This window comes from Barbus barbus (assembly GCF_936440315.1).
Source record: "Barbus barbus genome assembly, chromosome: 34".
Classification (NCBI taxonomy): domain Eukaryota; kingdom Metazoa; phylum Chordata; class Actinopteri; order Cypriniformes; family Cyprinidae; genus Barbus; species Barbus barbus.
The window spans coordinates 1450001-1476195 of NC_136762.1; the positions used below are offsets into that span (position 1 = coordinate 1450001).

A 26195-nucleotide genomic window follows, 5' to 3' on the forward strand; every position below is an offset into this window, starting at 1 on the left:
AATAATTTTACAATCATTTAATTTTATTATTTAAAAACTTTTATAATTATAATTTTATTATATTGTCATATTTTGTTATATTTATCATTTTAATCCTTTTTATTTTAATCTCATTTATCATTATTTAATCTAATTTTTATTTATTTTAATCTCAATTTAAATGTATATATTTATATTAATCTAATTTCTCATTATTTATTCTAATACTATTTTATCTTTTCTATTATTTGTTTATTCAGATCTCACTTTTATTATTTGAAACAAACTTTTAAACATTTACTGCAATAATTATTTTTGTAATCCACTTTTTAAAATGTATTTTAACCTAATTTTTCAATGTTTATTTTTTATTTTAATGGAATTTTAATTTATTTGAATCTTATTTCTATTTTTTTTTTTTATTCTGATACTGTTTTTCTCTAAACTTTTCCATGAACCTGCTTGCGGCCCTCTAGGTGCCCCTGGATCCCAGTCTGAAAACTCCTCATTGAGGGAAAAGTATAATTAAAGAACTGCCTTCAGAAGAACCATTAAAAAAACGGCAAAGGTGGAGATGTTTAAATTTTGGAGCTCAGTGTGGGAGGGCAGGGCTCGCAAAATCGCTAGCCCGACGTCCCGGGGCTATTGTGTTTTCCAGTCGGGCTACCAGAATGCATCACTGTCCTGCCCGACGGGCCTTAAATACAGGCTCCCACGCAGTGTTCCCTCTTAGCGGAGCGCGCTCTTCTTCCACCGCGGACGCCCAGAAGAAATAATGTGCCTCGCGCACACAAACATGAGTTGGGAAGCCATTTGATTGAATGCCGCAGTAAAAGGGAAAGAATAGCAATGCTCGGGCAAACCGCTCTAGAGCTGATGTCACGACAGAGTTAGAACCGGTTTCATAGAAAGAGAATGATATGCACCAAACGAGTCTCTGTAGAAACTGAATACTTCAATAGTTGCGGTGCGCTCAACACGAGAGACAACACAAACACAATGACATGTGAAATAAAACATCCTCATGTATTAAAGAAGAGTGGCTTGATTAAGTGCTGGAAATAGCAGAGGATGGGCAAAGAACGGTAACAAAACTCAAACGTTTACATTTGAGCTATAGGCTTTCCTGTAGCTCAAATAGTAGAGCATGACGCTAGCAACGCCAAGGTCATGGGTTCGATTCCCAGGGAAAGCAAGAGCTGATAAAATGTAAAACCTGTAACTTGAATGCAATGTAAGTCGCTTTGGATAAAAGCGTCTGCAAAATGCATAAATGTAAATGTAAATGTTCAGTCACACACAAGAGTACTGTACAAACTGTACTTCATAATGATGTTTAGACAGATATAGAAGAATTCATATGTTCAAGTTTTTATATTTAACTTACAGATCTCAGCTTAAGTTTTGCTTCAGTTTCTATTCTATTCTATTCTATTCTATTCTATTCTATCAGTTTAAATAGTTTGTTTTGATAATATATTATGTTAGGCCTATATTATAAACCTGATAAATAATTGACCTTGTTTTTGAGTCTCTTGCTCATCAAAGCTGCATTCATTTAAAAAATACAGAAAAAACAGTGATATAGTGAAATATTATTGCAATTTCTAATATTGGTTTCCTATTTTAATACCTATACTTTAAAATAGTATTTATTTCTGTGATCTGCAGCTGTATTTCCAGCATCATTTCTGCAGTCTTCAGTGTCACATGATCTTCAGAAATCATTCTAATATGCTGATTTATTATCAGTGATGAAACTGTTCTGCTGCTTAATATTTTTTTGGAACCGGTGTTACTTTTTTCTTTGATTCTTTGATTAATAAAAAAATTAAATATTATATATATTATATTTCTACAAAATATAAATATTTTCTAACAATAGAAGTCTTTACCATCAATTTTATCCATTTAACATCCTTTCTGAATAAAGCTTATTTAACTTTCTTTAAACTTCTTTAAAGTATCTTCAAAAAAGAAAGAAAACTATTTCTGACCCCAAACTTTTGAGTAGTTTATATTGTAACACAAAATCTCTATTTTGACTAAACACTGTTCTTTTTAACTTTTTTTTATTTTAACTTTTTATTAAAAGTAGAAAACATTTATTTTAAATTGCAATAATATTTCACAATATTATATTGTGAAATAATATTCAGTATTTTTTAATCAAATAGATACAGCCTTGATGAGCACGTTCGAACTGCAGTGTATTGTACAGTAAAATGTTTTCTCAGGTAACCTAAAATGAACATCATTTAGTTACATCAAGGGTCACATCATTTAGTTACACACTTTATTTGTGTGCATGCTGTACAGGTCTGGTATAAAGAATGCTTTTGCTCAGGTGACCGAAATGTCTGCCCAATAGAGAAAAGTTTTTCTCAGCAAGAAAAACAAATTAGAGGAACATTGCTCCCACGGGTCCTTAAATTTGATACAACTAAACTGAAGAGTTTTTAAGGCCTTAGACAGTTTTAAATACGTTAAATGGTATAAGAAATAATTTTTCAAATTGCCTTTAGATTTTTAAGAATTCTTTATTTTATTTATTTGGGCTAGTTAAATAATTTTCGGGCTACCAGAATCTGAAGAGTACCTGCCCGAAGGGCTACCAGGGATTTAGAAATTTTGCGAGCCCTGGAGGGGCATGCTTGATGTGGGCGGCACATACTAGAAGTGGGTGTGGCAATTAAAAATGTGGGAGGGGAACATTTAGAACTAAAACTCTGCACACAAAGACTAAAAATAGCCATATTCATAGACGTGAGCTGATTGACAATCCCTCTGTTATTCCTGAACTCACCTGCACAAAGATCCAGGAGATCAGCACAGACACCCAGGGGTTCCCGCTGGCAGACGTGTGTTTGGCTGGAGACAGAAAGCGTCCTGAGAGACAGAGAGACGCCACACTGATCACATATGATCTGAACTCATATTTCTACATCAAACAACAACTATCAGCAGATCAACAGCTGAAGGTGAAGAAGCCGAAGACGGCAGAAAAATCAATCACTCACACATCCACAGATTCATCCTGAGAACAATCATCAGACCACAAACACACACACACACACACACACACAAACCACACTGAACATACACACACTCACACAAAGCACACTGAACGCACACAAACACACAAACCACACCGAACAAACACACACACACACACACACACACAAACCACACCAAACATACACACACACACCACACCCACACAAACCACACTGAACATACACACACTCACACAAACCACACCGAACGCACACAAACACACAAACCACACCCAACAAACACACACACACACACACACACACACAAACCACACCAAACATACACACACACACCACACCGAATGCACACAAACCACACCGAACACAAACACACACAAACCACACCGAACCCACACACACACAAAAAACCACACCGAACAAACACACACACACACACACACACACACACACAAACCACACCAAACATACACACACACACCACACCGAATGCACACAAACCACACCGAACACAAACACACACAAACCACACCGAACACACACACACACACACACAAACCACACCAAACATACACACACACACCACACCGAATGCACACAAACCACACCGAACACAAACACACACAAACCACACTGAACACACACACACACACAAAAAACCACACCGAACACACACACACACACACGCACGCGCATGTTTTTTGTTTTGTTTTTTTGCACTGTGAATTTTTTTCTGGACAAATATAAAAGGGATTTTTAATTATTATTGTTAAAATCTGCATAAATTAAAGGTGACAAAAATATTGACTTACCAAGTATTAATTTTTGAAAATATAATTTAATAATTATTATTTATTTAATCATTTTAATAGTTATATTATTATTTATTATTTTAATAATAATAATTATTATAATAATAATAAAAATAAGAGTATAATTTAATAAAACTATTATACATTGCTACATTGTTTACAAATGTATACAACTGTTATTATTAATTAAATTTAAATTTATTTAAAATTTGTAAAATAGAATAATAATAATAATAATAATAATAATAATAATGACTACAGAACTGATTTAGAATTTAACAAATATATAAAATATATACATATATTTATTATTAAATTAGAAATGACTCCCTGTTTTTATTTATTTATTTATATATATATATATATATATATATATATATATATATATATATATATATATATATATATATATATATATATACACACACATTTTTAATTATATAGAATTTTATAGAGTTAAAAGGAGTTTGGAGGTTAAATGTGTTGAAGTCCCAAATGGCCTTTTTTACAATTTATATTTTCTAATTTATATATAATTTAGTATATTTTATTATTTACATTTTATAATTTCTTCATTTTTTCTCTAGAGTTGCTTCATATTTCCACTGGGCCATTTACAAACATGAGAGGGCTGAAGTTACAAATGTTTATGCAAAAGAGCCTCATTAGGAGTGAGGCAAATTCAATAAGATTATAATTAACGAGAACACGACAGTTTACATGTGACATAATCGTGTGTGTTGCGTCAACTGTGAGGACTCGTCCAGCAGAGAGCATCTGAGCAGCAGACGAGACCTTTGCGAGACGTTTGTGAGCGTTTATGAGACGTTTGAGAGACGTTTCCGAGACGTTTCTGAGTGTTTGTGAGATGTATGCGAGCTTTTTCTGAGTGTTTCTAAGCTGTTTGCAAGACGTTTGTGAGACGTTTGTGAGACGTGTGAGCGTTTGCAAGACGTTTGCGAGATGTTTGAGACCTTTGTAAGACGTTTGCGAGCGTATCTGAGACTTTTGTGAGACCTTTGTGAGACGTTTCCGAGAGTTTCTGAGTGTTTGTGAGACGTTTGTGAAGGCTGATTTATACTCGACGCGTTCACTTGGGTGAACACCAAATATGACGTCATCGCGGTGTTGGCAGAAGTTCACTGAGTGCACGCGACATCTTTTCGCATGTGCATGGCATTTTTTTTTAACTTTCACTTTAACTTTAACTCCACTTCCGAAGATGCATGAGTTCTGGGCGATTCTAGCCGAACATGCACGTCTGTGCCGGCATTTGTGTGAAACAGAAGCAGTTTGATGTTAAGTTAAAACTCCACCAGGTTCAACTTTTAACGCTTTGAGGGAAAACAATGCAGAGTTATTTTTAGCATAGTTTGTCCAAGCCTTTTTATTTGAAGTACATTTTATTTTTATTGTAATAAAAATAGAAATACAATTCATTTAGATACTATTTATACACTATTTGTTGTCTTGTGTTTTATGCGAAATAAATCCAATAGATTACGATTGTTTTAATCAGTTTGTACATAAAGAAATTGTTATTTAATCAACTCATTCATGACAGGAGAAGTCTTGTACTGGCAAATGATGACTTCTCACCGGTGATTCCCGATGGTTTTAGAGGAATATTACTCCTCGTCGCCGCCTGTCATTTCAAAGAATAGTACAATGGCGAGTATAAAAGCCTCATCCGTTTGTGAAGGTGCGCACGCAGTCAGCGGAGGCTTGCGGAGCCAGGCAAAAGAATAAATCCTGCTAGAGATGTTTCTGAGACGTTTGTGAGTGTTTCTGAGCATTTGTGAGACATTTGCAAGACGATTCTGAGCGGTTTTTGAGAGGTATGCGAGCGTTTCTGAATGTTTGTGAGACGTTTGCAAGATGTTTCTGAGACATTTGTGAGACATATGCGAGCATTTCTGAGCTGTTTTTGAGAGGTATGCGAGCGTTTCTGTGCGTTTGTGAGATGTTTGCAAGACGTTTCTGAGACATTTGTGAGACGTTTGCAAGACGATTCTGTGCCATTTGGGAGAGGTATGCGAGCGTTTCTGAGACATTTGTGAGACGTTTGCAAGACGATTCTGAGAGGTATGTGAGCGTTTCTGAGCATTTGTGAGACGTTTGCGAGACGATTCTGTGCCATTTGGGAGAGGTATGCGAGCGTTTCTGAGACATTTGTGAGACGTTTGCAAGACGATTCTGAGCCGTTTGTGAGAGGTATGCGAGCGTTTCTGAGACATTTGTGAGACGTTTGCAAGACGATTCTGAGCCATTTGTGAGACGTTTGCAAGACGATTCTGAGCCATTTGTGAGACGTTTGCGAGATGTTTGCAAGACGATTCTGAGTCGTTTGTGAGAGGTATGCGAGCGTTTCTGAGTGTTTTTGAGATGTTTGCAAGACGTTTCTGAGACATTTGTGAGACGTTGGCAAGACGATTCTGAGCCATTTGTGAGAGGTATGCGAGCATTTCTGAGTGTTTTTGAGATGTTTGCAAGACGTTTCTGAGACATTTGTGAGACGTTTGCAAGACGATTCTGAGACATTTGTGAGACATTTGTGAGACGTTTGCGAGACGTTTGCAAGACGATTCTGAGCCGTTTGTGAGAGGTATTCTAGCGTTTCTGAGACATTTGTGAGACGTTTGCAAGACGATTCTGAGAGGTATGCGAGCATTTCTGAGAGTTTTTGAGACGTTTGCAAGACGTTTCTGAGACATTTGTGAGACGTTTGCAAGACGATTCTGAGTGTTTGTGAGAGGTATGCGAGCGTTTCTGAGACATTTGTGAGACGTTTGCAAGACGTTTCTGAGACATTTGTGAGACGTTTGCAAGACGATTCTGAGCCATTTGTGAGAGGTATGCGAGCATTTCTGAGTGTTTTTGAGATGTTTGCAAGACGTTTCTGAGACATTTGTGAGACGTTTGCTAGACGATTCTGAGCCATTTGTGAGACATTTGTGAGACGTTTGCGAGACGTTTGCAAGACGATTCTGAGCCGTTTGTGAGAGGTATTCTAGCGTTTCTGAGACATTTGTGAGACGTTTGCAAGACGTTTCTGAGACATTTGTGAGACGTTTGCAAGATGATTCTGAGACATTTGCAAGACGATTCTGAGTGTTTGTGAGAGGTATGCGAGCGTTTCTGAGACATTTGTGAGACGTTTGCGAGACGATTCTGAGCCATTTGGGAGAGGTTTGCGAGCGTTTCTGAGACGTTTGTGAGACGTTTGCAAGACGACTCTCAGCCGTTTGTGAGAGGTATGCGAGCGTTTCTGAAACATTTGTGAGACGTTTGCAAGACGATTCTGAGCCATTTGTGAGACATTTGCAAGACGATTCTGAGAGGTATGCGAGCATTTCTGAGAGTTTTTGAGACGTTTGCCAGACGATTCTGAGCCGTTTGTGAGAGGTATGCGAGCGTTTCTGAGACATTTGTGAGACATTTGCAAGACGATTCTGAGTGTTTGTGAGAGGTATGCGAGCGTTTCTGAGACATTTGTGAGACATTTGCAAGACGATTCTGAGTGTTTGTGAGAGGTATGCGAGCGTTTCTGAGTGTTTTTGAGATGTTTGCAAGACGTTTCTGAGACATTTGTGAGACGTTTGCAAAACGATTCTGAGCCGTTTGTGAGACATTTGCAAGACGATTCTGAGCTGTTTGTGAGAGGTATGCGAGCGTTTCTGAGCATTTGTGAGACGTTTGCAAGACGATTCTGAGCCATTTGTGAGACATTTGCAAGACGATTCTGAGAGGTATGCGAGCATTTCTGAGAGTTTTTGAGACGCTTGCCAGACGATTCTGAGCCGTTTGTGAGAGGTATGCGAGCGTTTCTGAGACATTTGTGAGACATTTGCAAGACGATTCTGAGCCGTTTGTGAGAGGTATGCGAGCGTTTCTGAGACATTTGTGAGACATTTGCAAGACGATTCTGAGCTGTTTGTGAGAGGTATGCGAGCGTTTCTGAGACATTTGTGAGACATTTGCAAGACGATTCTGAGCTGTTTGTGAGAGGTATTCAAGCGTTTCTGAGACATTTGTGAGACGTTTGCAAGACGATTCTGAGCTGTTTGTGAGAGGTATGCGAGCGTTTCTGAGCATTTGTGAGACGTTTGCAAGACGATTCTGAGACGTTTGCAAAACGATTCTGAGCTGTTTGTGAGAGGTATTCAAGCGTTTCTGAGACATTTGTGAGACGTTTGCAAGACGATTCTGAGCTGTTTGTGAGAGGTATGCGAGCGTTTCTGAGTGTTTTTGAGATGTTTGAAAGACGTTTCTGAGACGTTTGCAAAACGATTCTGAGCTGTTTGTGAGAGGTATTCAAGCGTTTCTGAGACATTTGTGAGACGTTTGCAAGACGATTCTGAGCTGTTTGTGAGAGGTATGCGAGCGTTTCTGAGCATTTGTGAGACGTTTGCAAGACGATTCTGAGCTGTTTGTGAGAGGTATGCGAGCGTTTCTGAGTGTTTTTGAGATGTTTGAAAGACGTTTCTGAGACGTTTGCAAAACGATTCTGAGCTGTTTGTGAGAGGTATTCAAGCGTTTCTGAGACATTTGTGAGACGTTTGCAAGACGATTCTGAGCTGTTTGTGAGAGGTATGCGAGCGTTTCTGAGCATTTGTGAGACGTTTGCAAAACGATTCTGAGCTGTTTGTGAGAGGTATTCAAGCGTTTCTGAGACATTTGTGAGACATTTGCAAGACGATTCTGAGCTGTTTGTGAGAGGTATGCGAGCGTTTCTGAGTGTTTTTGAGATGTTTGAAAGACGTTTCTGAGACGTTTGCAAAACGATTCTGAGCTGTTTGTGAGAGGTATTCAAGCGTTTCTGAGACATTTGTGAGACGTTTGCAAGACGATTCTGAGCTGTTTGTGAGAGGTATGCGAGCGTTTCTGAGCATTTGTGAGACGTTTGCAAGACGATTCTGAGCTGTTTGTGAGAGGTATGCGAGCGTTTCTGAGCATTTGTGAGACGTTTGCAAGACGATTCTGAGCCGTTTGTGAGACGTTTGCAAGACGATTCTGAGCTGTTTGTGAGACGTTTGCAAGACGATTCTGAGCCGTTTGTGAGACGTTTGCAAGACGATTCTGAGCTGTTTGGGAGAGGTATGCGAGCGTTTCTGAGCATTTGTGAGACGTTTGCAAGACGATTCTGAGCCGTTTGTGAGAGGTATGCGAGCATTTCTGAGACGTTTGTGAAACATTTCTGAGACCTTTGTGAGACGTATGCGAGCGTTTCTGAGCATTGGCGAGCATTTCTGATGACTCACCTAACAGATTGTCGCGGGCCAGAGCATAAAGGATGCGGGACGCTCCGATCAGGTTACTCATGGCAGCGGAGAGCGTGGAGGAATAAACACCGATCGTCACGAATGGATGCCAGACGTTTATATCTGTGAGGAATCCGTAATCCTGCTGCAGGAGGATCCTGAGAGAAAACGGAGAAACACACCATCATTACAGTTTCAGATTAAACTGTGAGAATCTGAGTGTGTTACTAATAACCTGAGCGACGAGCAAACATACTCAACACATTAAACACATTATTATTAAACATATTATTATACATCTTCCGAGACAAACATTTCTGACTCTGTTCTCTAGAGCTTTCAAATGATCTATTTATCTGCTAAAACATTAAAAATATCGATATTTGAAATAAAATATAAATACTACATGAAAAAAAAAAAAAAAAAAAAAAGGTTGAACAAAATTTTTTATATGTTGCCTAGGCAACAAACTGAAATAACTATGTTTAAGTATTAAAATTACTAAAAACATTTTCAGTAACTGAAATAAAACTAAAATAAATTTGATTATTATTAACATTACATGAAGCTAATGATTAAATTAATATGAAATAACATGAAAATAAATGTTTATTGCAATAAATGTTGAAAGAATAACTAAATAAATAAGCAGAAATAATACAAATTACTTAAATTAAGATAGAATAAATGCATAGAATAATAATAATAATAATAATAATAAGACAAAATCACAAAAATAACATTAAAACAAACTGAAAATATGAAAATACAAGGTAACACAGGGTGTTTTTAAAAAATACTGTAATAAATAATAAAATAACACTGATCTGTTTAGACTATAAAATGCATGACTGTAAAATCTTTAAACTTTAAGATTTCAAATCTACTTCAAACTTTCTGGCCAGTCTTTCTCATTTTAACATCAAAGTCATCAAAGTTTGTCCTGACAAACTATTTTTATTTAATTTATTTTATTTAATGGCAATCAACATCATGCCACAAATGTTGTCATGGAACTCAAAAAAAATTTATCCAAAAATAATCATAATTTCCTCAAGCTTATGCATGACGTTCTTTCTTCCGCGCAGTGCAAAAAATAACATTGGACCCCATTGAGTTTAACTGTACAGCTTTGAATGACGTGAGGGAGCGTAAATGATGAAATTAAACAAATCAAATAATAAAATCTGTCATCAAAGAACTCAAAACACAAGAATCAAATGACTCTTTTCTCTTTGTCTGTGTGGTTGAAACTCTTCTCACATTCGTTCAGCTCCAGCAGGTTTAATAGCATCGTCTCAGCTCTATTAAGTATTATACAGACCGACCGTAGATCTGAACACACAATTATTCCAGGTCTGTCTCTCGCACACATACAGACTAAAGACGCCAGTTAACAAGTCTGTATGAAATAGAAAACGTCAATCGTCCGTCCATCCGTGCGCTCCATATCTTTTATCAGGTATTAATTCTGCTGACAGGAGCCCGATGAATGTAAATACTGACAAACACAACTATTAGAAAAGCAGAACGAGAGACAGACGTGTCATTTTCATCCTTGCTATCGATCTGAAGCTGGGAGAAGATTATTGGTCTGTACGGTGAGAATGAAATTAATTCTGATGGCTGGAAAAGAAACGAAATAAGAGACACGACTAATAAACGAGTTCAGCAGAGCTTAATTTACCAAATCCAATCATTAGTTAACTAGTTTACAGCAGTAGTTAAGAGAGAAAGTTATGAAAACATCCATCCATCACAAACAAACCTGTTTTATCATGCTGAACACACACAGGCTAAAATACTAGAGTAAAGAGAAAAAGAAAAAATTCATGTTCAAATCACCAAATAAAATATAATAGAATAAGAATATGAAGAATTTTTTGTACTGTGATATTTTTTTCTGGACAATTATAAAGCAAAACAAATACTCTAAAATGATTTTTATTAGCAATAATAAAATTAGCAACTTTTTAAATAAAATTAAATCCAATATATATATTTTTTTTGCTCTGCAATATTAAAAATTAAAATGCTTTTAATTGTCAAATAATGTTGCAATACAAAAATGGTCATAAAAACAAATTTCATTTTTAATGCAAGCTATAATTATATTTTTATTAATTTTTTTCAGTGACCAAAACTTCAGTGTTGCAACTCACGACTATTTGAATAATTAATCTGTCAATTACAGGGTTATTATTGTTAATTAAAACTAAAAACATTAAAAAAAAACATTTTAATTACAAGAAACAAAATAAATATTAAGTGAAATAGAATAAAATATTTAAAATAATCATTATATAATTATGAATGTAATAAATATAATAACTATAATTTGTTAAATAACTTATTACAGAACTAACAAAACTAAAACAAAATGTTAATAATACTATAAAGACTTTTAAAAAACGAATTAAAAATTACAAAAACAAACAATAAAATTAAAATTAAAACAGAAAATATATTTTAAAAAATCCAATTCAAAATATTAACAAAAACTATATCAATAATACTAAAATAACACCGGTTGATTATTTCCTTAAATCAAATAATCTGATATTTCACATTTTCCCCAATGCTCTTCATAAAACAGGTGTAACTGAAGTCAAATGCATGCAATGCACTACAGCATGTGCAAAAAACAGCTTGTTGCATAAACAAAGCCATGCCACGGAGCAATTTTCTCCATGCAAAGACCTGACTAACTGTTAACGAATATTCAGTCATTATCATCGATCAGCAATTGAAACCCTACAGAAGCCATTCATTTTCAATGCATTTTAATTTACAGTGGCATAAGCAATTTGATGTGGGAGTGTGCATGAAAATGAACAATAATGCTTCAAGTATGAAAGTACACAGTGCATTCTGGAAAGTGCACTACAGCGGACCTGTTTTTTACATTTTGCCATGCATCAATAACATCAGGTCATGCGGCGGTCTGAGCGGCCGGAGTAAAGCAAGGCGTATCCTCCATCAAGTGTGAAAACGGCAGGCCAGAGAGTGTGAGAAACGGCTGTCAAGTTAAACGCTCCTCTGAGACGAGAGAGCAGGATCATTAAAAACGATCGATAGCTAACAAGCTCCGTTCACGTCCCTCCATCTCCATCACGCCTCTGTCTCAATCACTCCATCCGTCTCCAACAATCAGCAGAGAAACACCTTTAAACACTCGAGATGCTAAACTGCTAAAGACATTTGCTAATTTTATCTCACAATTCTGACTTTTTTTTACTTACAAATGCGAATTTATATCTCACAATTCAGACGTTTTTCTCAAAAATGCAAGAAAAAAAAAACTTTTAATTGCCTCCACCACAGAATAAAAATAAATAAATAAAAATGTAAATGCAACTATTTTTTTTATCTCACAATTCTGACAATTTTGTCCTCGCAATTCTGAGTATATATATATATCTTACAATTCAGAGGGTTTTTTTCCTGAAAAAACATGGAATTAAAAAAAAGATATTGTTTTTCCACACAATTCAGATTTTTCTTATGAGAATTGCAAGATTGAATTCTAATCTTGCAAATTTGTGAGTAAGATAAAAATTCTGAATTGTATTGAAAAAGTCAGAATTGTGAGGTAAAAGTTCGCAATTACCTTATTTATTCATTTCTTTTATTGTGTAGCAGAAATAAGCTTCCATGCAGTCGTGTAAATGTGATTACGTTCATCTACCCAACATCAGAAAATTGCAAAAGTTCAAAACAAGTTTTTTTTGCTGTTTAACTTCAATAAAAACATCTTTTCTTCCTCTGCGTAGGACGTCTGGCAACTTACAGTATGTTTTATCATGCAATGAACACTTTTATTTCAAAAGATCACAGACAATTTGATTTCTCCAGATGTGACCTTTAAAACTGCTGAATATTTCTCCAGCAATTCCTCTTATTTTTATCATAAGCGTGTGTTTGAGTTTGAATCTGCGGGCGTTTTAATGTCGTACAGCCATCTGCTGGTCACTCAAAGCGCTGCATCTGCATCCACTGACACAAAATGTCTTATTTTCACTTGATTAGGGGTATTAATCTTTAATGTAGGACCACCCGCCTCCTCTGTTGTCATGGCGACGGGCAGAGGGTCTCCACAGCGACCAGTGTTCAGCATTTTGAATGACAGTGATGAGAAGCTGATTGATGGCTTTAATAATAACAAAAAAGGATTTTTAATCTCTAATGCTGATGTAATTTAATTCCTCTAATCAAACCCTAAACCATCTCTTTCTCTCTCTTATCCAGAACAGATTAACTCTGCTCTTCAAAATCAATCATTACAGACAAGATTGATTGAATTGCTTTAGGGATCTCACTTAAAAATCATGTTTTAGGCCTGTATGTATTTTATATATATATATATATATATACATACACACATACATACATACACATACATACAGTATATATAAAACTAAACTTACTATGCATATAACTTACTATACTTACTATATTTCAGCTAGTTGCCATGACAATATTCCTCATTTTCATTTAGTTTAACTTGATGTACTAAAATAAAGTAAAACTTAAATAAATAAAAAAAATATAAACAAATAAAATATAATTTATATATATACATATGTAAGTACACTTAAATTAAAAAAATAATAAAAATGACAAACACACAATTACTAAAATGTTAATAAATATAAATAAATAAATAAATAAATATAAAAATATATATATATTACTTGATTATACTTGATTATATATATATATATTACTTGATTGTTACTTGAAATAAAATAAATGTTAAATAAAAATTGTGTTATTATATAATTATATTTTAGCTAGTCTCCAAAGCAAAATTTAATTTCATTTAGTTTATCTTAATAAATGTACTAAAGTAAACTCAAAACTGAAATAAAATGAATAAAATACATAATATAGCAATGTATTGAAAAAAAACTAATAATAACAATGACAACAAACAAAAATGAAAACAGAAAATACAAAATAATTCAATAAAAATCTATATATTAAAAAACAATAAAATGTAATAAATAATTTAAAAAATATATAACCATTTCTTACTATGTGTAAATAAGTTGTTGTTGTTGTTGTTTTAATATTTTGAATTGTTTTTAGCTTATTTTATTTATTTTTTTCATTTAAATGTTTAGTATTGAAATATTGTTGTATGCATTTGTCAATTTTATTTAATTTGTTTATTTTCTTAAATGTGTGTATATAGTATTTACAGAGTTTTGACTTTTAGTTTTAGTTACTTTTTCTTATTTGTAAGTCGCTTTGGATAAAAGCGTCTGCTAAATAACTAAAAGTAAGTAATAATAGTATGACAATACTAAAATAACACTGATTTAAATGCAGAGGTGAATCATTTAAAATAAAAAGCAGTGTAAGACAGATATAAGATTAGACGATTTCACATCTTTCTCTGTCATTTAACAGAAGAACCTTTCTTTCCATAAACCTCCAGTGTCTCACTCACTCTTTCTCACACACACACACACACAGTGGTCTCTTTCCTCATGCACATCATGTGAGGCACACGTAATCCAGGCATCACGAGGACACTAAAAACACACACTTGAAATTACTACATGTGTGGCATTTCCAGAATTCTGGCCATCACAATTACAACAAAACAAAACTATGTTTATGCACACAAAACACAAACATTTATTTTAAAACGTTCCTAATTATGGCATGCCAGTACAAAAATGTATATCCTTTGCAAAATATAAACGTGCATTCAAACTGAATTGTATTCAATTGAATTTAACTGAATGCAATTTGAATTATTTCTGTTGGAAATGCCAGGAATGTCATGTGACCTCAATCACACTTCTGCTTACACACACACATAGTCCAGCTTTCAGATCCGCTCAAGTCTTTGTAATCCTCACAATAGCTTTGTGCCAAAAACTTCCTGAGGTTTCAACAGTCTAACTTTCACTTTCATTATTTCATTTGTCTTCTTCATTCTGTCTGTGTGTGTGTGTGTGTGTGTGTGCGTGTGTGTGTGTGTGTGTTACCGGTCACAGGTGCAGGAGATCAGTATACTCAGCAGGTTGTAGATGACGAAGGTGAAGATGACGGCTGTGATGGTTCCACGAGGAATGGAGTAGCTTGGGTTCTTCAGATCACCTTAAACACATGACAATATATTTTACCTTAGATCCCAACACAACAGGTGAAAAGGTTAAAAAACTTAACTAATACATTTCACCATACTTCCCTAGATGATTGAGTACATTAAGAATTGCAAACAATGTTTTGTATTACAAGTTTTCTGAAACATTTTGTTTAAATATGCAAACGAGCCATTATTTAATTAAATGTGAACTAAATTTCTACAGAATAGATCTGAACATTGATAAAGCCAGGTTCAAAATTCTTGTTTGATTTTGTTGACATGTTAGGATTGAGGGTTTTATAGAGGGGATTTTGGATTTCTCGTTTTATCACTTCCTAAATCCAAAAATACTGTCGAAAGACAGAAAAAAATCATTTTCGCCATGTTTTAGGAGTAAAATGTTGTATATATCAGTTTGAATGATATATGAACAAACCCTTCAGTAAAAACCTTTAGAATATAGATAGTAATAATACTCTAAGTTTTGGTGTTTGCAAGTGCTGCTAAAGTGGAGAAAAAACTCTCTAAAGTTATGTACTGGAATTGAAATCTACAGACGCAAATGGATAAAGTGCAATGAAAGCAAGACTCAAAAGGGTATTTTGGTTGTTTTCTTGCCACTAGTTTGTAACAACAAACATTTGTTTTTACAGTTTATAATCACTTTCAGGAAAAATGTTTTAAATAAAGAGTTTTGGGAAGCTTAATGGTGGCAACGTTGGTGGTGTAATACATTTATACACTGAAAGAAATTATATAATTTTTTTTATATAAAATTTTCTTAAGGTAAGTGGTTGCAAACAAATTATTTTAGCTACATTTAATAAGAAAATGTTGAAAGTTAGTCAACTAAATTTATTTAAATGTAGTTAAAATAAATAGATTGCAACCACTTACCTTAAATTTTGTAATTTCAATGAATAATTTTTTAACTATTTAACTATTTACTTCTGTCAATATTATCTAGGCTTCAAAAGGCATAAAAGTTGTGTTAATTTGTGTAGATTATCATGCTGCATAAAACGTGTAAGAATCATAAATCTTTGAACTTATTTTCTGCAATAATCCAAAAGCCAGTGGAAAAATCCTGTTGGTTTTTTTGAGGGAGCCAAATTGGTAGTAACTTTCAAAAAATAAGTCTTCACTACAGTGCTCCATTATCCACTACTAAACACACTTAACAACCTGCACACAAGAATTCAGTCTAACAAACAGTAGAAAACACTACTAACAAACTACCTTTAAACAACAATAAACGGTCCAGTAAACTCAACACCCACCGGACATGTTGGATCCAGCCATGATTCCAGTGCAGCCATTAAACATCACCGCAAAAACAGTGGCGAAGGACATCATGACTTCGGTGGTGTAGTCCACTACATAGTGAGCTAAACACACACAGACAGTAGATTAACGGTCTGTGACTTTTGCAACAAAGCATTTGTGATAATAATGATAACAAGTACATTTATGCATTTGGCAGTTTATTTAAAGCCACTTACAAAAGAGGAACAAAAGCAACATAGAAGAACCAACGATATTTGTGATATACAATGCCAGGTTTATTAAATAACTAAAATAGCAAGCAAACTAGAGAAGAGGAGAAATGCAGAGAACAACAAGTTTTTTTTTATTTATTTTTTTAAGTAATTATAATTATATATAACTGTAAACATCAGAGTGAGAGAGATATGGAAGAGAAAACGTGAGCTAATAATGAACGATACTTCAACAGTGGTTATAATCTTAGCAGATGTTAATATCATTAAATTAAAAAAAGATTTTGTGAACTAATATCTGTGAACTAACATGAAAAAAAAATAAAACAACTTTTTTATAACTTTAATAAAGTATTACATTAACTATGATTATTTAATGTTATTATTCATTAATACATAATATTAATTAACTACAAACTTTAGGGTTAGGATTAGGGTTTGCTTTAGGGTAAGTTATTTCTAATTATGCATAATTTACTGGTAACGCTATAGTAATGTTATAATACATACATGTAACAACTTACTAACAGTGTTACTTTAAAAAAAAATTAATTACTAGTTACTAATTACATATTGAACAGTGTAATTAGATTATCGTACAAATTACTCTCTCCAAAAAGTATTTAATTACTTATTACTAATTACTTTCTAAATCCTATATCAACCACGACAAGTTAATGATACAAGGATAGACATGAAATACTTATTTTAATTCTTTCAAATAAATAATAGATAACTACATAAATTATTCTGGTCACACTTTAGATTAAAGTTCAATTCTCACTATTAATATCTAACTATTAACTATGACTTTTGCCTCAAGTTTAAGAATTGGGTAGGATTAAGGATTTAGAATAAGATCTTGCAGAATAAGACAATAATATGTGCTTCAAGTAATAATAAACAGCCAATATAAAAGTAATATTCATGCTAATAACCAACAAGTTAATAGTGAGAACTGGACCCTAAAGTGTTACCAATATTCTTATTAACTCACCGAAGTATTTAAAGTGAGAAGGCTACATATAAAGCATGCATTTTAAGGTTAGATTTTAAATTGTGATGTTAAATCCACTATTGTATTGTATATATAAATGTTCCACAGTCTATACACAGTATTAAGTTCAATTACATAAGAAGTATCTGTAATTAAATTACAGAAAAAATAAGAGTAATACCTTACTTTACTTTTTCAAGGGAAAAGTAATTCAATTACAGTAACTAATTACACCCAACACTGGTTAATAATATACATTGCTCACTGTTGGTTTATTTTTTATATATTAAATTAATATTAATTTATATAATATACATATCTATATTATGCATCTTAATTTATTAAATATTTTTTTCAGTATGCTTTTCGTTTAAGTTTCAAAGATTTTTATTTTATTTTATTTTTTTCTTTCTATGTTCTTTCAAATTAATTATTTTAATTTAACATTTACATGGTTCATTTAATTTTCAGCTTTTCACCAACTCACTATGTGGGAAGACCTGATGTCACTTAATTGGAAACATTACATAAACTAAATATTTCTCTACAAAAGTGATGCTAGTCTTCGGCCTCACTACTTTAATTGCAACACTAATATGAGAACAGCAGATTTAGTGTAACGTTACTAAACGTTTTTGGAAACATTGGGTTTGAATGAACTAGCTGCTTTTATTTACGGTAGCTACTGATAACGTGCATTTTACACATGTGACGGTCGGCTTGGTTAATCATGAAGCTGGTTAATTGATATGTTAATGCATCTGTTTCTTCATTCAGGAAGTCCCCTTTGATCTTTTACAGAAGTATGTGTCCCATTTCTCTTTTCTCAGACATGATAATCAAACGCTGAAAGCTAGTTACACATCATAACGCCTCTCACCTTGCACGTTTCCCAACAGCGTGTCTAACTTGAAGCCGGTGAAGTTGGCGCTCGTCGGGCCGAGCGAGGCGTTTCTGTGGCCAGGTAGTTGGACGGTTCGAAACGGCACGGCGAAGAAACTGATGAAGATGGTCGCTAAAACCACCATGACGATGATGAAGATGAGGAAGGTGGCTTTAGCATAGATATGAGCCCCGACCAGACACACCAACACACACAGCAGCAGAATCACTGTCCCATACAGCAGAGACCACCAGTAACCGGTCGGCAGAGCCGCGAACCGAGAGCCAGTCAGTGAAGAGCTGTCTGAGACACAGCATAAAAATACTCATTAAAATTAATCTAGTTGAAATAAAGTGACATTTTCATAATTAATCAATTTTAAATAAATAAATATTTTTTATTTAAAATCTATTTATTTAATAGCATTTATAACCATTAATGCTGGAAAATAAAAACATAAATAAATAAAGTAATTTATTTAATTGCAATTAATAGCCATTGATACTGTTTTTTTAATTATTTATTAAACTGTAATAGCCATCGATGCTGGAAAAAAAAAATCCATAAACTAAAATAAACTAAAATCAATAAATATTTTTATTTCATTTAATTGCAATTAATAGCCATTGATGCTGAAAAAAGTAATTCATTAAATATTTAACTATTTTTATTCATTTATTTAATTGCAATTCATAGCCATTGATGCTGCAAAAACAAACCAAATAAATAAAATAAATATTTTTATCCATTTATTTAATTGCAATTAACTGAAATAAGTTGAAGTACTGAAATGATTAAAACTGATCAATCAAGCTATATATAAAAAACAATGAAAATGCACATAGCAAATTACTAAAACTTTAACTAAAATTAAAATGAAAACTGAAAAAATTAAAATATGTATTAATAATATTTATAAATACTTGAACAGTATATAAATAATACTAAAATAACAATGCTTTATGGCTCAAATGTACACTCAACATTTGCCACACACCAGGAGAAAATAAATTATTATTATTATTATTTTATTTTTTTCTGCATTTGGCAGCCACCTTTATCCAAAGGCATTTACCCTGCATTCAGGGGAGTGTTTATCAATGCATGCATTCCCTGGGATTCAAACCCACGACCTTTCCATTGCTGGCACCACGCAGGATAAAGCACTGCAATCCATAGATAAGAAAACACTTATGCAGAGCGGATTCAATGGATAATGTGTTTTTGTCGCACTAATTGAACTCATACTGTGTTAATTACCCTTCCACGTGTCAATGGGATCATGCACACCTATACAATTAATGCAAACACATGCACACGCTACCATCAGAAATCCCGAAGTTTGTGAGAATGGCCTCCACCAGTCCCAGCACGTAGAGGGCACTACCGCACACGTTAGCCAGGAAGAACATGATGCCGATGCTGCCGCCGAACTCCGGGCCGAGAGCACGACTGATCATGTCTGTGGATGCAAACACAAGCACACACAAACACAACAACACAGCTAAGGAAATAAACGACAGGAGGAATCATGCATGCGTTTATGTTCGCGTGATATGAGGATACAATACGCTCCTCCGGCGTCCAGCGCTCCGTTAGTGGAGATCGCACACACTGACAGAACCGTCATACTGATGATGAAATACGCCACCAGCAGCATCGCTATAGTCTGATACAGACCACACTGACCCACAACAAAACCTGCAAGACAAAACAGCACCGGTTACACCACTGAACACCAACTTAACCCTTATATTAAATGTTTGAGTTTCAGAAATACTGGTTAAAGCAATAGTTTGCCCAAATGTGCTGTAAATGTGCTCACCTTCAGGTCATCTGAGATTAAGATGTCTTTGTTTCTTCATCAGGTTTGTATAAATGTGTCTCTGCATCAGTGTCTCAGCAATGGATGCTCTGCAGTGAATGGGTGCCGTCAGAATGAGAGTCCAAACAGCTGATAAAAACATCACAATAATCCACACCACTCCAGTCCATCAGTTAATATCTGGAGAAGACAAAAGATGAAACAAATCCAGCATTATGACGTTTTTAACTAAAATACGAGTCTATAATCCATAATAACTCTTCCTCCAGTGAAAAAGTGCATCTCCTGTTGTCTCTCAGATCAAAATCCAGCCACATATTAGTTTAGAGCTGTTTTGTCTTGTAAACTCTGCTTGATCTGTGCAGATTTCTCTCCTGATTCAGACCAGAACACTTCTTCACTGGAGGAAGAGTTATTATAGATTCTATGTATTTTAGTTAAAACATCTTAATGCTGGATTTGTTTCATCTTTAGTCTTCTCCAGATATTAACTGATGGACTGGAGTGGTGTGGATTATTGTGATGTTTTTATCAGCTGTTTGGACTCTCATTCTGACGGCACCCATTCACTGCAGAGCATCCATTGCTGAGACACTGATGCAGAGATGCATTTATACAAACCTGATGAAGAAACACACTCATCCTGATCTTAGATGACCTGAAGATGAGCACATTTACAGCACATTTTCATTTTTGGGTGAACTATTCCTTTAACCTAGGATGTCTTTTCTTAGAATCGTGTATTTTGTTCACAAACATGCAGATAAAGTTTTGACACTCACATAACAGGCGTTGTGGAATGTGCGTACAAAATTTATATTAGGATTATGCTGTCAATTGGACCTGAAAATGTCATTGGTCAGACAAAAAGACCACTCACACAAGTTGAATTTAGACACACTTCAGCTTTAAAATGGCAGTAAAAGCGTCCTGACTGCAGTTTAAACATAAACCGATGCATCCTCGGCCTCACTCTCGTGTAGTTCATTCACAGATCAGATGTTCTAGATTAGTGCTGCGCTCAATGGACCTCAGTCACAGCAGACGTGAATCAGAGCCGTGCTGTGCTGTGTTCAATGAGCTGCACTGTTGTGCACCTTGTTCAACCAATGAAAAACCAAAAAAAAAAACAATAAAAAATCTGTAGATGACATTTAAAACACTTAAAAGCATTTCAAGCATAAGCATCGTCACACACATCAGCAAATCTGCACACATTTGCATGCATGCGATCATGTACACAGACGCTTTACCAGGGGCTTTTACGTATAATGCATTATAAAAGTAGTTTTAATGCATTAATTATGCCTTGTAATGCACCTAATAATGCATTGTATGATCTCATGAATAACTACAACCAGTTATAATATTTATGAAAAAATATAATGCATTACAATGTGCATTATGAATACATCAGCTTTAAAGTAAAGTCTTACCAAAACTTATTTATGCTGTCTGACTTGTTAAAACTGATTTTTCATAATTCCACATTATGCATGAATTATGATACTTCACATACAAATATATAAATACGCACAGAATGGAGAGAAGGTGTTTGTGTAAGTCCAGGTTTAAAGTCAACATGAAATAGCATTTGAAATCCAGTTTTGCTCCATATCCTCATTATTATTTAATATTGTTTCTGTGACTTATCACATTAACCAGCATTAAATTACTAAGTAAAGATTTTTTTTTTTTTAATACATCACCTAAATCAGAAGTCTAAAAAAAACCCTCACAGACTGTATTTTTTTCTAAGTAATAAATAAAATAAAGATTATTGGAGTATGTTTTACAAAATACGGTTTCAGTCTTTCTACTCTTTCTACTTTATATTTCTGTAACAAATAAAAAAAATTACAAAGGTAATTGCGACCTTTTATCTTACAATTCTTATAATTTGTTCCCCCTCAGTATTGCGAGTTTATATTACCAAATTCTGACTTTTTGTTTCTGCTACTGAATAGAAAATAAAAAAGATTCTCTCACAAATCTGACTTTTTTCTTGCAACTGTAAACTTAATATTTATATCTTCAAATTATACAGAAATATTTAATTTATGACAAAAAAGGAGGAACCACGAGTTAATTAAACATTTAAATAATAAAGATAGATATCCTCTGGAATGACAGGAATATTATGCATCTAATTCCCAATAAGAGTAAACATGTATAAACACACAGTTTCGCTTTCATGTTGACTTTGATCACATGCAACATGAGTGTGTGTGTGTGTGTGTGTGTGTGTGTGTGCGTGTGTGTCTGTGTGTTTCCACATTCAGGCTGAACACCCATCACATATGATAGAATCAAGGCATGAACATCATCATCTTACCGCAGCGGCTTCTCACTGAGCCAGTGCGCTTAAAACACAAACAAAAGCAAAAATTAAACCTAAACAGTGTTAAAACCAGCGGATGAGAAGCAGTCATTTCAGAGCCGATCTGGGTGTGTGAGTTTGTGTCATGTGAGCGGGATAACAGGATAAACCACCCGATCCCAAACTACAAACAGATCCCAGCCTGTGTGTGTCGGCGGTTAATATGTAATGTACAGTATGCTGATTAAACATTCATAAATCAGGCCAGAGATACTCAGAGACGTGAAGCGTGTGTGGAGTCTCCTGTTCATTCAGCTGTTGATCAATGATTAGTCTCAGACAAACCGCCAAAACGCTTTCTGTTCACTAAAACTGAAATAAAAATACATAAGCTATACAGAAACAGTAAAAAAAAAAAAAATGACAAAAAGCACAAACCAAAATTACTCAAATTTCAACAATTTTTTTTTTCCAATAATAAATAATACTAAAATAACACTGCACACACCTTCTCGACTTAGTATCATTTAACAGACACTTTTAGCCAAAGCGACTCACAAATGAGGAAACTTCTGTCAAATTAAGTTTCAGGCTGCTGTGCCAATATTAATTTTTTTCCCGTGTGAATCTGATGTAATGTCTCTCAGAGAGCCGCCACTAAACGGCACACAGGAACAATACAAACTGTAAACAATCACTTTAAAGGTCAGTCAGAAGCTCTTCCCGTCTCAGTGGACCATTCTTGACCTCAGTAACCAATAACTGCTGGTGTGGATCTGACAGCAGAGATCTGTCTATGAGAGACTAATCAGTCATAAACGTGGTGTATGACAGGAAACAGTTTGATGGGGGTTTTTTCTATTTATGTTAGAATAATGCAGAAACTAAAAGGGAATCTGAGCTCATGATGTGTCAGTGTTCAGTAAAGCCTGTTTACACTGATTTTAATAACACAAAAAAAACACATCCTTCTATCTCATGTTCAGTCATATATAAACATGATAGATAGACAGATAGACAGACGGATAGACAGATGGATAGATAGATAGATAGATAGATAGATAGATAGATAGATAGATAGATAGATAGATAGATAGATAGATAGATAGATAGATAGATAGATAGACAGATAGATAGACAGATAGATAGACAGATAGATAGATAGATAGATAGATAGATAGATAGATAGATAGATAGATAGATAGACAGATAGACGGACGGATGGATAGACGGATGGATAGATGGATAGATAGATGGATAGACGGATGGATAGACGGATGGATAGACGGATGGATAGACGGATGGATAGACGGATAGATAGATAGATAGATAGATAGATAGATAGATAGATAGATAGATAGATAGATAGATAGATAGATAGATAGATAGATAGACGGATGGATAGATAGATAGATAGATAGATAGATAGATAGATAGATAGATAGATAGATAGATAGATAGATAGATAGATAGATAGACGGATGGATAGACGGATGGATACACAGATAGACAGATGGATAGACGGATAGATAGATGGATAGATGGATACACAGATAGACAGATGGATAGACATATAGATGGATAGACGGATGGATAGACGGATAGACAGACGGATAGATAGGTAGATAGATAGAGACAGACAGACAGACAGACAGATAGATAGATAGATAGATAGATAGATAGATAGATAGATAGATAGATAGATAGATAGATAGATAGATAGATAGACGGATGGATAGACGGATAGACGGATGGATAGACGGATGGATAGACGGATGGATAGACGGATGGATAGATGGATAGACAGACAGACAGACAGACAGACAGACAGATAGATAGACAGACAGACAGACAGACAGACAGACAGACAGACAGACAGACAGACAGACAGACAGACAGACAGATAGATAGATAGATAGATAGATAGATAGATAGATAGATAGATAGACAGACAGACAGACAGACAGACAGACAGACAGACAGACAGACAGACAGACAGACAGACAGACAGACAGACAGATAGTGCACTACACAGGCAGTATCTATCTAGTGTTGATGTGAGGGATTGACGCACCGATCCGCAGGAACAACACCACACTGAACATTGACAGCAGGGTTGGAATCACGACGCCGAAGAAGGTGTTGAGTTTGGGCGGCTGTGTAGCGGCGGGTCTCCGCCGGACGGTGGCGGGGTTCCGGGGCTCGTGCTCATCTCTCCGGTGCTCGCCGGACTCGTTGACGCTGGCGGAGAGCCGGTAATGCAGCAGCGGCGTCCGCTCAGACATGTCGCCGTGATTGAAGCTTCCTCTCCGGCTGCGGTCACATGACTGCCTGTGTTTACAGCCGCCTCCAGTCATGTGACCGAGAGCGAGAGCAGCCAATCAGCTGCGGCCTCGAGGATTATTCACATCTGTATGTATAATATTGAATTATAAAATCACTGCGAAGAGTAAATCATAAAAGGTTTATAATATAAACGCATCGTACCTGAAAAATAGAGACTACAATATACACCTCTCTCTGGAAAAGAATCTATTTAAACACACACACACACACACGCGCTCGCGCGCGCACACACACACACACACACACACAATTCATGTATTTTATTGACAGAAATATCAGCCACATGAATAAAGCACACTTTACATAAATTATAAATTGTGCATTAATCTTATCGTGTTAACATTTGCTTTATAACCTACATTCAGCCTACAATATAAAATGAATTTCATGTAGCCTACACATTATATTATTTGACCCTGGAGCACAAAACCAGTCATAAGGGTCCATTTTTTCATCATCTGAATCATCTGAAAGCTGTATAAATAATCTTTCCATTGATGTATGGTTTGTTATGATCGGACAATATTTGTCTGAGATGCAACTATTAGAAAATCTGGAATCTGAGGGAGCAAAAAAATCTAAATATTGGGAAAATCTCCTTTAAAGTTGTTCAAATGAAGTTCTTAGCAATGCATATTACTAATCAAAAATGAAGTTTTGATATATTTACAGTAGGAAATTTACTAAATATCTTCATGGAACATGATCTTAATATCCTAATGATTTTTGTCATAAAAGAGAAATGTATAATTTTGATCCATACAATGTATTGTTGTCTATTGCTACAAATATACCTGTGTTACTGATGACTGCTTTTGTGCTGCAGGGTCACGTGTTAGAATGTAAGAAAATATCTGAAATGCTCTAAAGAATTGCACTTGGAACCTCCTTATTAATGTCTTAGAATTTATCTTGATTTTAAAAAAAATAAATAAATCTTCTTCAGAAGATTTCCATGAATCCAGCCCCTGGCTTTCCATTTCATCAGTGAATCCTTTCCTGCTCCAGTGTTATTTTCCCAAATCAGTTTTTTTTTTTTTTTTTGCACTTCTTGAATTTCCTTAAACGTTGTAACAATTTATTAGCTCAAAAGGGAATTGTATATAAATAATTACAATTAATTATGAGTAATTACAATTATTTATATCAGCTGACA

At 34.6% G+C, this 26195-nt stretch overlaps 1 protein-coding gene across 1 annotated transcript in view; it reads right to left on the reverse strand.

The window, feature by feature from the left end:
- LOC306854570 (solute carrier family 12 member 9-like) overlaps nt 1-25103 on the reverse strand; it is a 42440-nt gene extending 17337 nt beyond the window's left edge. The window contains exons 1-8 of the mRNA XM_079392703.1: nt 24768-25103; nt 20115-20249; nt 19873-20010; nt 18546-18851; nt 16450-16557; nt 15069-15180; nt 9067-9224; nt 2786-2868 (exon numbers count right to left, since the gene is read on the reverse strand). Coding sequence (XP_079248829.1) covers nt 2786-2868; nt 9067-9224; nt 15069-15180; nt 16450-16557; nt 18546-18851; nt 19873-20010; nt 20115-20249; nt 24768-25050 — 1323 coding nt within the window. The 5' untranslated portion in view covers nt 25051-25103. The remainder of the gene's footprint in view (nt 1-2785; nt 2869-9066; nt 9225-15068; nt 15181-16449; nt 16558-18545; nt 18852-19872; nt 20011-20114; nt 20250-24767) is intronic.
- Between the last annotated feature and the right edge of the window lie 1092 nt (nt 25104-26195).